Below are 14,927 nucleotides of genomic sequence, written 5' to 3' on the forward strand. Positions count from 1 at the left end.
TCACTCTCCAATTCAGACACAATATAAATGATTAAAAGAAAAGTATAAAGGATTATATATGTTTTTAGTCTTTTAATTTTTACATGAAATTGAAATTTGTTTTTTTCGAAACTTTGATACACTTCTAATTAAAAATAAGTAGAAAATGTCAAACAATGTAAACAATTCAAATACTGATATGAGATGAGTTTGACATGATTTATTTATGTCATAATTAATTTTATGAAGTTTAGGAACAAAAAATATATCAAAATCTCACATAAAAATTAATTATAATTTTGACTTACTTAAAACATATTTAATAAATTAAAAAATTTAAGATAGAAAAAATTAACGTATAAGGTATATTTATTATTTCTCTCTTTTTCATTCAATGTAATTTAATATTTCTCTGCACTGCATTGAGAGGGAAACTTATTCATTTTCTTAGTTTTCTATATTTTTTCCTAAAGTTAAAGTTTTGAGATCATCACATGACACTGGTAACAGAGGTCACATCATTATTATATATTGAGTCCAATGCTAATCGAAAAAGACACAAATAGATCGAAAAAGATACATAGGTAACCATGAAAACAATGGGATTGCTCTGTTTTTTCATAGCATCTCTAACGATAATGCTGTCTGTTTCTCTGGGAAATTCACAGCATCAACAAAACCCAGATATCAAACAATTCCTCGCTTGTTTCTCAGTTCATTCAAACGCTAAAACACCCCAAGTCATATACACCCAACAAAACACCTCATACACTTCTATCTTGAACTTGCACGTTCAGAACAAACGATACAAGAAACAAACCACTCCAAAACCTCTTGCCATCATAACCGCCAAAAGCGAGAGTCATGTCCAGGCAGCAGTTACATGCGCCAAATCAAACGGAATTCAGATCAGAATCCGAAGCGGTGGCCACGACTATGAGGGTGTTTCATATGTCTCAGACGTGCCGTATGTGATTCTCGACATGTTTCCTCTTCATTCTATTGATTTGGACATAAAAAGTGGCACTGCGTGGGTTCAGTCTGGAGCCACCATTGGTCAACTTTACTACGAAATAGCAAAGCAAAGCAATGTGCATGCTTTCCCATCAGGGGTGTGTTCCACTATGGGTACCGGTGGCCACTTTTCTGGTGGTGGGTATGGCAATTTGATGAGAAAATATGGTCTTTCTGTTGATAACATCATCGATGCCAAATTGGTGGATGCGAATGGTGTTGTTCGAGATAGGAAATCAATGGGGGAGGATCTGTTTTGGGCTATAAGAGGAGGTGGTGGAGCCAGTTTTGGGGTTATTCTTTCATGGAGGATCAAATTGGTCGCTGTGCCCGCACAAGTGACTGTGTTCAATGTGAAGAAATCTGTGAAAGAAGATGGAACTGATGTTGCTTACAAGTGGCAACTGGTTGCACCAAAACTAGACAGAGATCTTTTCATAAGGGTGGAACCTGATGTGGTGAATGGAACAGTGATAGTCTCTTTCATTGGCCAGTTTTTAGGTTCAACCGAAAGGCTTGTTCCTTTGGTGAATCAAGCATTCCCTGAATTGGGTTTGAAAAAGAGTGATTGCATAGAAATGCCTTGGGTAAATTCCACTCTATTCTGGGAGGATCTCCCAGTTGGTACCCCTATTGAAGCTCTGCTACCAACTTCTGGTGAACCACCTGCGATATACTTTAAGAGTAGATCAGATTATGTGAAAAACCCGATCCCAAAAACAGCCTTCAAACAGATGTGGGATTTGATGACTAAATATAACAACATTTGGATGCAGTGGAACCCTTATGGAGGGATGATGGAGGAGATTTCAGAATCAGCAACGCCTTTTCCTCACAGGAAAGGGAACTTGTTCCTGATTCAGTATTTTGTGTTCTGGACTGAAGATGGTGCTGAGGCCTATGATCGTTACATGAACTATTCGAAGTCGTTTTATGATTTTATGACCCCTTTTGTTTCTAGGTCTCCGAGGGAAGTGTTTCTGAATTACAGGGATCTTGATGTTGGTGCCAAACATCCAAGTTCTTCAGCAAGCTTGCAAGATGCTGAAATATATGGAACCAAGTTCTTCAAGGAAAACTTTGATAAATTAGTGCGCGTCAAAACCAACGTTGATCCTTCAAATTTCTTCACCTATGAACAGAGTATACCACCTAAATCTGCCTAGCTTTAGCTGCTAATTTCATCAATCAATAAGATCAAATTGTTTGGCTATGTGTTTTTCTATACTTACGGTGTGGTTAGTTCTCTTCAAAATTTTAAAAGTTTCATGAGAAAATTTTTAAACAATATTCCAAACAGGTTACGCGTGAGTTAGAAATTTATGCAAGAGATATTAATTATACGAACTAGTAATGTTAATTCAGAATAATATACAACACATAATATACACAGAAGATTATAGTATATGTTTGTTTGTTTATGCAACAAAATCTCATCTTTCAATCTTGTTATTAGCAAACATTATATATGGTGATAAATGGGGTAGAACGGGGACGAATTGTTTTATCCCATATCCATTTTCATAAAAAAAAAATCTATCACCTTTCTCATATTCAAAGTCAACCGGTATCAAATTTTTGTTTCATCTATATATAATACTAATAATAATAAAATCTTAACATACATATGCTATCTTTTGTATTTTAATATATGTTGGATGACAATAAAAAAATCATGACAATTACGTTAAATTTTTTATAGACTTAAATACATTTTTCGTCCTCATTTTCGTAGTGTTTGTTGCAGATGGTCCTCATTTTGACATAATGTTTAAAATGGTCCCCATTTTGACAGAATATTTAAAATGGTCTTCATTTTCACAATTCATATTTTATTTGGTCCTTTTATGTGATGCCGTTTTAATCAGTAACGGAGCACTATACAAGTGACATTGTTTGTATTACGTTGCATTGGAGTGTGTTATGTGTATCTGTTACGTGTACAGTGCTCCGATTTAAACAACGCCACAGAAAATGACTAAATAAAACACGAATTGCGAAAATGAGGACCATTTTAAACATTCTATCAAAATGAGGACCATCCGCAACAAACACTACGAAAATGAGAACGAAAAAGGTATTTAAGCCTTTTTTATATTATAGTAAATAAAATTTATTTATACAATTATAATGACAAAATTACATTACGATAATGAGTTAGACAATAAAAAATAATTATATAAAATATATCAAAATAATATTCTATATTATAAAAATAAACAACAAACAAAAATATTAAAAAATTATTAGATGTGTGTCTTACAAACAATTTGAGAGACTATCAAATGAAATCGCACAAAGTAAACAAATATATAATTATTAAGGGTATGATAAGATGAAAAATACCTTAGAGATCTTAAGATCTAACAACACTTTTCAACTTTTCAAATATCAACATAGTCGATGGTTGAAAAATAACGAAAATTGTTTTAACGAAACAAAAGAGTTATTCAAATGAAACAAAAATTAATAATAATAGAGTAAAAAAAATAAAGTTGTTATATTACCGAGTAAATAAAAAGTTTATGCTATTAAATATTTAAATTTAGACAATTAAACATTCTCATGTAAAGGAAAAATATACCATAAATAAAAATGTTAAAAAAAATAAAAATATTCATATATATATATATATATATATATATATATATATAAAGTTACTCAATCGACTATGAATATTTTAATAATTTAAACGGGAATGAGATATTGCCGGAATGGGTACTGTGCAGGTTTGGGAATAGAGAGCAGTTATGTACATTCTCATACCCCATCTCATTCTTATACCAAATGGAAAAAGTTATAAATTCTTTATATCCATATTCAGTCAATACGTAGATTCCCATCAAGATGAGGACGAATCAGAACAATACCCACGTAAACAAATTTATTTGTCATCTTTAATTATATTTATCAACGAGAAGGAAAAAATATTACAAAATAAATGTCACTAACTTATTTAATTTTGGATCACATCTAAATTACCGTTTTAATTAAATAGAACAAGCACATGCGTTAAGCGTTACAATTTTTATGATTTTATTGTAATTAATTTTTATTTATATTATTTTATAGTAATTAATTCTTATTTATATTGTAAGCAATTTTTTAATTAAAAATGTTTAAGTTTTAAAAAACGGTCAAATTGAAAATATATAAAATTTAAAGAAATAATTACTCACAAAAATTGAAAAAATAATTATTTTATTTAAAGAGTAAAATTAGAAAATAATTATCATTAGTACGAGAAATCCTCTTTATATAAACTAGCATGCACACATGCGTGTTGCGTCTGTGTGTATGTATTTTTAAAATATACATGATATTATATTAGTAAGTGATGATAATATAATATTATTAAGTTAATATATAAAATAAAATTATATTTATTAAAAATATAGTGAAATATATCAAAAAAGATAAAAGAATAACAGTTGATAAATAGAGAAAAAGAGAAGATGATTTTATAAAAAAGTTTGTAAAAGTAACAGTTAATTTTCAAAAATTTAATAAATAGTTATATTTTAAAGAGTAAAATTGGTATTTAGAAATGTGGAGACAAAAGAGGAAATCCTCTTTATATATTGTTAATATATTGTTATAGATTTATTAAAAAATATTAAATTTTAAAAAATAATCAAATAAAGTTAAATTTAAAAAACAATCACTTAAAGAAAAATTGAAAATATAATTATTTTATTTTAAAAAAACTTATTTAAAAAGTAATATTGGAAAATAATTATTGAATTCAAGGGAAATCTTCTTTATACAAATATAAATTAAAGTACACTTATTACTTAATTAAAATGTTTCTTCTTAATCTTGTAATCAATATATCTCTATTCTCTCTTACGAAAATTTTATATATTGAATCTCTAAATCCAACAATTATTTATTAGAGTCGAGAAAGGAAAAAAAAAAGGTAAAAAAGGGATTAAGACGAGAAATTAAAGATTAACGCTTTAAATCTAGAAAATAAGTAAGCTAAGAAAAATTCCTCAAATCGAAAACTCAAATATTAAATTCAAAATCAAAAGTAATTTCAATAATGAAAAAATAAATTGCTTTCTAAAAGTACAAGTTTCAAAAAGATAAGTGAAAAGTCTTTTATGAAAGTAAATTAAATATCTATTTTGATGAGTGACTAAGAGTCTCAATCCTAAAGAATAAACAATTACGTATATATTAAAAATAATGAATAATAATATTTTGACCATTTGTTTTTTATTTACTTTTAATTTATTATTTTAATTATTTTGAAATTATTACATTATATTACTTTAAAAAATCAAAATAAATAATTAAAGATGATAAAAATGATAGATTAAAAAAGAATAAAATAAATAAATAAATCAAAATGTTATTAAAAGAAAATATCCTAAACGAAGACTTATTATAAGCCATATTAGTATTATTACAATAATAATAAATAATATTATTATTTGTAATATTTTATTAGTATTATTTGTAATAATAAGTAATAAAAAATATTATCTTACTAAATATTTTTGCTAAATATATTTTTAATCTTTTAAATTTTTATAATTTATTTATATTAATATTATTATTAGTATTTTTAATGGTTAAATAATATAATAACAATTATAATATTATTTTTAAAATATTTGAAATAAAAAAAAATTGTTATTAAGATCGTACCACTTAGATTTACTATTTCATTACTTTAATAATATTATCTACGATAATATAACCTAATTTTTATGATATTTATTATTTTATTTTTATATTATAATTATTATTATCAATTATAACTATAATTATTATTATTATTATTATTATTATTATTATTATTATCAACTCTAACTAGGGATGACAAAAATTATCATGCACGCAAGTATCTGCGGATAAAATTCATTGTGGATAGTTAGTACCCGCGGGTAGAAGGTAGTAAGTATTTTAATATTCGCTTATAAACGGGTCAAGTGCGGGTATCATATTACATGTACTTCCAGGTATCCGTTACCCCCAAAAAATTAAAATTAAAATTATATTTTATTTTATTTTATTTAATTAAGATTAAAATTATATTTTATTAGCTTAAATTTATTTAAAATTAAAATTAAAATTTAATTTAATTTATATTTTATTTACTTTTTTATTATTTATTTAAAAAATTAGAAAATATATTTTTTTTTAAATATTCGTAGGTATGTAGGTGTATTCACGGGTACCTACAGGTTTTAAAAAAAATTCGCGTATATTTATTGAGCGAGTACCCAACGGGTAAACGGGAGGGTAACGAGTGAATTTTTTTTTTTCGGGTCGGATTGTGAGTAGATATTATCAGTAGTCGACGTGACCCGTTGTCATCCCTAACTCTACCTATAATTATAATTATAATCATAATTATAATAATTATTATTATTGTTGTTATTATTAACTATAATTATTATTATCATTATTGTTATCAATTATCATTATTATTATCATAATTATAATAATAATTATTATTTTTGTTATTATTAACTATAATCATTATTATCATTATTGTTATCAATTATCATTATTATTATCATTATTATTATCGACAATAGGTTATGATGCACAGATACGATACGAGTACCGGATACGATAGGTATTCGATACGTTTTACAATAATCCTTAAAAATATAACAAATATGTGATTGTTACTGTCTGAATCCAAAATAAAAGTATATGTACTAAAGTTGTCAACATAAAAAATATAAATTATTGTCATCATATCATAAAAGTATCACTACAAAAATTTCTTAAATAATGATCAATTTTAGTAACCATAAACATGTTAGAGACCAATTTCCTAATTAGAAACCAATTTGAAGATCAATTATTTTGGTAGTGGAAAGTTTGACATTAATATTTATAGCATAAACATTATTATTATTATTATCATTAATTTGTTATTATTGGTATTATTATTATTATTACTATTCATAGTGATGTTATTATTAGAGGTGTTTTTTGTTTAAATTATAAAAAACATTATCATACTAAATACTTTTGCTAAATATATTTTTAATCTTTTATAAATTTTATAATTTATTTATATTAATATTATTAGTATTAGTATTTTAAATGGTTAAATAATATAATAACAACTATACTATTATTCTAAAAATATTAGAAATAAAAAAAAAATGTGCGTGCACGAGTCACGTGCTATTGTAATTATTACGTAAAATGAATTAATTGCATCATATTGTGATAAAAATTTTATTTATTATATTTGAAACTGTTATTAAGATTCTATCACTTAGATTTACTATTTCATTCCTTTAATAATAACATCTACAGTAATATAACCTAACTTTCATGATATTTATTAATTTATTTTTATATTATTATTGTTATTATTATTATTATCAATTATAACTATAATGATTATTATTATTATTATTATTATCAACTCTAACTAGGGATGACAAAAATTCTCATGCAAGCAGGTATTCGCGAATAAAATTCACTACGCCCAGTTAGTACCTGCAGGCAGAAGGTAACGAGTATTTTAATACTCTCTTATAAACGGGTCATGTGTGGGTATCATATTACCTGTACATGCAAGTATCCGTTACTCGCAAAAAATTAAAATTAAAGTTAAATTTATATTTTATCAAATTAAATTTAATTATAATTATAATTAAAATCGAATTTATATTTTATTAGCTTAAATTTAACTAAAATAAAAATTTAATTTAATTTATATTTTATTTCAATTTTTTATAATTCTATTTAAAAAAATTTATAAAAAAATTATATTTTTTAAATACTCATGGGTGTGCGGGTATTCACGGGTACCTACGGGTTTTAAAAAAATCCATGTATATTTTTTAAGTGAGTATCCAATGGGTAAACGGATGGGTAACGAGTGATTTTTTTTTTTTGCAGGTCGGGTTGTAAGTAGGTACTATCTGTACCTGTATCGATTCGTTGTCATCCCTAACTCTACCTATAATTATAATATAATAATAATAATTATTATTATTATTATTAACTATAATTATCATTATCATTACTGTTATCGACTATTATTATTATGATCATTATTACTACCGACTATAACATAAGCATTATTATCATTATTATTAACTATAATTATTTCTATTTTTATTATTCATTATTTTTACTATTATTATTATTATTAATAAATATAATTATCATAATAGTTATTATTATTATTGTTTTTATTGTTTTTATTATTATGGTTACATTTTACTTTTACTTGCATGTCTCAATTATGCCTTTCTTATTTGTTTTTGTTATTCGTTTATCTTTACATCTGAACAATTATTTTAATTCAAAAAAATAGTTATTAAATTTAGTAAAATAATAAAACTAAAAATAATTTTTTTATTGTAAATAATTGCTTAAATTTAAAATCTAATAATTAAGAGGATAAAATTGAAAAAACAAAAAAAGACATCAAAGATGTTTATCTCTTTATATATGTATATGTAGTTGTATTATTATTATTTATCATTACACGATATTATTATAGTGATATATTATTATTATTATAGTTAGACACACATTTTACTTTTATTTACTATGAGATCATATCTCAATTATTATTATTATTATTATTATGATAGTTAGAGACACCTCTTAATTTTATGTACTATGAGATCATATTTCAATTACTTGTCTTTTTTTTTGTTATTGATGTATATCTTTAAATATAATTATAGATTATTATCGTTAACATTAGTCTTAGTATTAGCATTGACATTAATATTTATGACATAAATATTATTAGTGTGTTATTATTGGTATCATTATTATTTTTATTATTATTATTACTATTCACAGTGATGATATTATTAGAAGTGTTTTTTCTTTGTAAAAAATATTATTATACTAAATACTTTTTCTAAATAGATTTTTAATTTTTTAAAAATTTATAATTTATATTAATATGATTATTAATATTTTTAAAGTTTAAATAAATATAATAATAATAATTGTATTATTATTCTAAAAAGATTTAAAATAAAAAAAATGCTTACACGCACGGTTTAGAAACTATTACCATTATTTCGTAAAATTAGTTAACTACACATTATTGTATTATCCCTTTTATTTATTATATTTAAAACTAAAATTATTATTATATAATTTAAATTTACTATTTTTTTACCTTAATAATAACATTTACAACAATTTAATATAATCTTCATAATATTTCATTATACAATATTTTCACTACTTTATATAACCGTGCGTACACACGTTCAATCTACTACTAATTACTTTCTAAAAATATAAGTTTCAAAAAAGATAAGTGAAAAGTCGTTTTGAAATACAACTAAATATCTATTTTGATGAGTGACTAAGAGTCTCAATCCTAAAGAATAGATAATTACTTATATATTAAAAATAATGAATAATAATATTTTCACCATTTGTTTTTTATTTACTTTCGATTTATGATTTTAATTATTTTTAAATTATTACATCATATTATTTTAAAAAATTAAAATAAATAATTAAAGATGATTAACATGATAGATTAAAAATGAATAAAAAAATAAAAAAATGAATCAAAATTTATTAAAAGAAAATCCGAAACAAAGACTTATTTTACTAATTTTTACACATTTTAATCCAACGAAGGACAATTTTTACATTCAGAGAGTCTAAAATATAAATTTTACATTTTAAATTATACAATTTAAAATATATTTTTCATTTATATTTTATAATGAATAATTTGAAATATAATTTTTTTATATTTTTAAATATACCATCCAAAATTGTATAATTTAAAATATAAATATATTTTAAACTATAAAATTTAAAATGTATTTTTTATCTTATATTCAGATGTAATTTTTATGAAAGTGCGCGTTGAAATTATGGAGGTGCAGAAAGAAGCTGCCTTGGTATCTTCCTCAAGCATTTTGGACCTTGTTTGGTCAAAAGTCCCATCCATCCTCTTTCTCTTCCGGCAAGTTTTTCCTACACCTTCATATTTTGGTCCTGCACCTCCATCAACATTAAAATTTGTGTTTTGCTTTGGTATGTCAAAATAGACCGGTCTCGCCGGTCCGTAAAAAACAGTAGGTCATGTTAGAATTTTTAACCTATTAATCTGTTGTCATTCAATTTGTCTAACATGTTAATCCATTTTTTTTTATGTTTAAAAAATAAAAAAAATTAAATTAAATAAAAAATAAAAAATGGAGAACTAACCCGTTTCGTTGTGGTGAATCAATTTGACCCGACCCGTTTATGGTGGTTTAAGGGTGGAACGGGCCAAAACGGATCAAACTAGCCCATTTTAACACTCTTAATTTTGCCTTTTTAAGATTTTATAATTTGAAATTAATTTTTAAGAATTGTGCAATTATAAAATTAAAAATAACTTTTGCATTCCAATTTTCTTTTTAATTATCTCCAAATGTACAAAAGTTACTTTTTATTTTTAAATTCTAAAATCTAAAGTATTTTTTAAGAAAAAAATACTTCAAAATTGTATAATTTTAAAATAATTTTTTTAAAATTATTTAATCTGAAAACTTTCTTGATTATATAATCCTGAAATCATTTCTAATTTCAGATGACTTGTAGTAGATTATACAATCAAGAAAGACCAAAGAAAGTTTATATTATTGAAAAGCAGAATGAAAATATGGAGATGTAAGAAGAATTTGCCTTCTCTTCCTACTAACGTGTGTTTGTTTTCCGGAAGAATATAAGTACATAATAATTGACCAAAATTAATATTTAAGTCTAACATCTCTAGTAAATATGTTTTTGATCTCTTAATTTTCATTGAATTTTGAAATTAGTCCATTTTGAAATTTTGGACCAATTTAGTTCTTCATCTTTTGAGATATGTAGATTCAATTCTTTTAATCCAATTTTGTTAGGTTTATTTGATGTTTTGTAGGCATTTCAGATTGTATTTGAGTTGTTTATACTGTTTGACACATTTTTGCTTTAATGTTAAGTCAAATATTATTATGAAACACGCTTGAAATGTCAAATAAACTTAATAAAAATTTGATTAAAAAGACTAAATCCATATATTTCGAGAGGTGAAAAAGTAAATTGGTCAAACATTTTAAAATGGATTAATTCTAAAATTTACCAAAAGTTAAGGGACTAATAACACATTTAATCTTGTAACCATGTTTTGTGACTAAATAACTATGTCAAGGTAGTGCAATTTTTGTAAGTTTGTATGTTGAATCTTGTACCTGTTTGGTAGAAATCATTGAAATTTTAGTTTCTATTAGTAATTTTTAAAAGATTTATTGGATGAAACTGATTATTAGTGGACGAGCTTTGGTTTATGCTATGAACAGAATTATGTTGACCTTTCGTGTATAGGATTAAAACTTATTTTTTTTCTTTATAAGAGAAATTCTCTCAGGAAATTTTAGAACTTTTAAATTTTTATCTTCGAATTTTTAATTTAAAATGAAACATTTTATTTATCTATCTATAATGAATGTAATATTTTAAAATTAAATTATCAACTATACTATAAATCTATCAAAAAAGTTTCTACAAAACTTGTATCAATACAAAAATACAATCTAAACTTACTCAAATATGTTATATTTTATATAATTTTATTATATAAAATTATTATTCTCTATTTTATTATTATTGTAGATTAACATTAATAAATAAATAATATTATTTATAAATATCAATTATATTGCACAATTGTTATTAATTTATGGATAATATATATTGGATTTCTGATGAACGATCCGTGATGGGTTGGATTGTTTAATGAACGGTCTATGATGGACTTAAGTATTCAGGAACTTGTTGAGAGGTCCCTGGTCTCTGCTGGTAAGGTTATAAAACTGATACCCATTAATCAGTTTTTTATGAGACGACGTCAGAATATATTTGTAAGATGCGCTCTAGAAAAACCAACCAGTAAGAGAGCAGTATAGTCTCACACGTAAATAATTTCTAATCATTCATTGATTATATTTGGAAGATCAGGTATCACTTTTGTCTATATTGTTCTTAATTACTGATCATCAGGTACGCTTTCGCATACTACTCTTGTTATTAGGAACTGCTCTTAATATTGCAATAATATATTATATCGATAATTTGATGCTTCTTATGATTTATTTTGGATTCATAATCTAACAATTGGTATCAGAGCATGTTAGAATTATGATCACCTAGCGTCTCGAATTGCATCAATCGTCCTCTTCTGTTTTTTCTTGTGGTCTAGGGGTTTTCTTTTATCTCTTTCTGAGAAAATTTTGTATGCAGTTTCGTATCGCACAGGACAATTCTGTGCATTGTTCTTGAAAACCCCAATTAGAAGCCATGGGCAAATTGAGAACTTTTCATTTGGAAAATCTCCAGTTTGGTGTTGATTTCTCTCGTAAGTTTTTTGAACCCTAAATCCAATTGGTTAATCCCAATCTGATTTCATCTATAATGAGTTTTGTATCAACATTTGTCGCGTTTTGTATTTTTTACGAAACTCCAATTCTTTCCTCTCGTATTGTTCATCCTTTTCTCCACGATGATAGCCTCGTGGTGTTTTATGAGACAAATTGAAAGATGGAACCTAAGGTAACCCCCAATTTGAACCTGCTCTTGAATTTCTTCCACTACCGCGATCTGCATCCTCATACGCGGTTGCCATGGAGGCGCTATTGTGGTTGCGTTTGTGAGAGAGATAAATCTGTTTTCTGCCATCCCCAAATCATCGCGACGATGTTGTCACGTTCGTAATTTGCAGTGTTGTGGATCTATTTTTTGTCGCAATGGTGGAGGCACGACTTTGTCTTCTTCCCAGGCGGATTTGCTGTTACGGCAGTGGCACAAACGCGATCTGGTGGCGTTGTGCTCTCTTTGTCGGGAAGGTCCTTCTGCTCTCGTGTGATGGTGGCCTGTGTTTTTCGAAGATCAGGCGATGGTGGTCGCGTTTGTGACAGCGACTCATGGTGCCTCTGTCGCGACAGTCCTCGTTCTTTCAATGTCGCGGTGTCCCTCCATCACGGTGTGGCGGCTGTGGTGGTTTTGCATCTGGTTCGCGATCACGGCAGTGGTATTTCGCGATCATGGGACTCGCGGTGATGGCCTCTGATTGCATTTGCAAAGACCGCATCAGTGGGGTTGCTCGCGACGGAGGTGTTCTCGTTCTCGCATGATGTCTTTATGGTCATTAATGGTATTGTGCAAGTAGATTGTATTAGTTAAACTTTTTTCTCTACTTAAGCATGAAGTGAGTGATGATCTGAATCATAAGAATTTTATTCTTTGGTATCTTTGCAGATACCATAAGATGTATGAGATCATTCTATCTTTTGAGTGGTTGAAAAAAATTGCGAGAAAATTACTAATTGGATTAACTTAGAAGTGTTGAGAACATTGGTCTGGAAAATGAGTTAATTTCCAATGTAATTGTTTAATCAACCAAACTAACATGATCCCTAAAGCGAAGGTTATTAATAAAATTATATTAGTTTTTTCTTCTTTTGGGGCATGATCGATGATACATCTGTTGTAATGCTTTTCCCGTTAACTTTAAAAGGATAGAGTTTGTATCACAATTTTTATTTTCTTTCTTCGTTGTAAGAGATTTCAATTCTTTGATTCACATTGTATTCTATAGCTAATTTGCTAATAGGAAGATGTTTCGTTGCTGCATGTTTGCTTCCTATCTGGATAATTGTGATTATTGGATCGCAAACTATGGTCTATGTACTTTTCACTGTTACGAAAGTTTAAGCAAATATAATTGTATGGTTTGATTTAAATTAACCGGGATGGTTTGGAAAATTTTTATTTTTTGTGTTCCGTGAAAGCCGAATTTGGATTTGAGTGGTTTGATAAAAAATCAAAAATCCACTTTTACCAAAACATAAATTGCTCAACCAATTTATTTTATTATTCTTATTTTATATATATATATATATATATATATATATATTGGTTTTTGTAAATAAATAAATAAATATTCAACTTCAAGTTTAGTATTTTATGAGCAAATTAAATGTTTAGCATTTTATGACCTTATATTCCAAGTGACATCTTTTAAGTAGATGGTTTTTGAAAAAATGTTAAGCAGTTGTGTTTATGTATATTCATGCATTTCAATTTCAATTATTTTGGATTTTGACCGTCACATGATGGTGATCATGTGGTCGGAAAATCGTGTCATTATGTTGTATAAATTGCCGAAATATTTCTTTTAAATATAATTACTTCATGCATTATATAATTTTATTATATTTGGTTAAGCATGAGTAATATAATTTTATATGATTGTGATCTCACCTATCGTGGGCACAGTTGTATAAGATTTTGTGTGAATGAAATAATTTAATTTTAATTATTTCATGAATAAAACTTGAGTTTATATATTATATTCTCGACTTTTTGGTATGAAATTTTTGTACAAGTTCTCTACTATTTTGGTGACGTGATATTATACTTGAAATTAATTTTTTGACCCTTATTTGAAAATGTTATTATTTAAGGGGTTGTTCATGCATAATATAATTTTATTATATGTTATTGAGCATGGACGATATAATTTTATATGATTGTGAACTCACCTATCGTGAGTACAGTTATATGAAATTGTGTGAATGAGATATTTTAATTATCTCACTAATTAATTTTATATTACATTAATGTCAATCATGCTTGTATGTTATTTTATTTCTTGATGATATGATGTACTTTGAATTTTATCTTATGTCAATTATTTGTCTTGTACCCTATCGGTATTAGATTTCTTTATGACATGAGTTGTGCATTGTCTTTAATTTCTTAATTATATTTCTTATTTATTATGATTCGGGACCCTTAGGCGGGATCATAGTGGATGAGAAATTTGGTATTCTAGGCATGTTTGACTATGTGTTCAGAAACATTAAATTTTATTGCACAATAGTTGTGCATATTAGATGTTTCTTTGTCATTTTGATATCGCCTTTTTTGCC

The 14,927-nt window shown here is 26.0% G+C and overlaps 1 protein-coding gene across 1 annotated transcript; it reads left to right on the forward strand.

Moving 5' to 3' along the window:
* Positions 1–521: 521 nt before the first annotated feature.
* On the forward strand, positions 522–2,206 carry LOC114179599 (berberine bridge enzyme-like 17). The gene has a single exon (XM_028066005.2). It carries the CDS (start codon positions 570–572, stop codon positions 2,157–2,159), a length of 1,590 nt encoding a protein of 529 aa, XP_027921806.1. The 5' UTR covers positions 522–569; the 3' UTR covers positions 2,160–2,206.
* Positions 2,207–14,927: the final 12,721 nt, after the last annotated feature.

Source organism: Vigna unguiculata, chromosome 3 (genome assembly GCF_037176805.1).
Source record: "Vigna unguiculata cultivar grain cowpea cultivar isolate G323 ecotype 2 chromosome 3, ASM3717680v1, whole genome shotgun sequence".
NCBI classification, from domain to species: domain Eukaryota; kingdom Viridiplantae; phylum Streptophyta; class Magnoliopsida; order Fabales; family Fabaceae; genus Vigna; species Vigna unguiculata.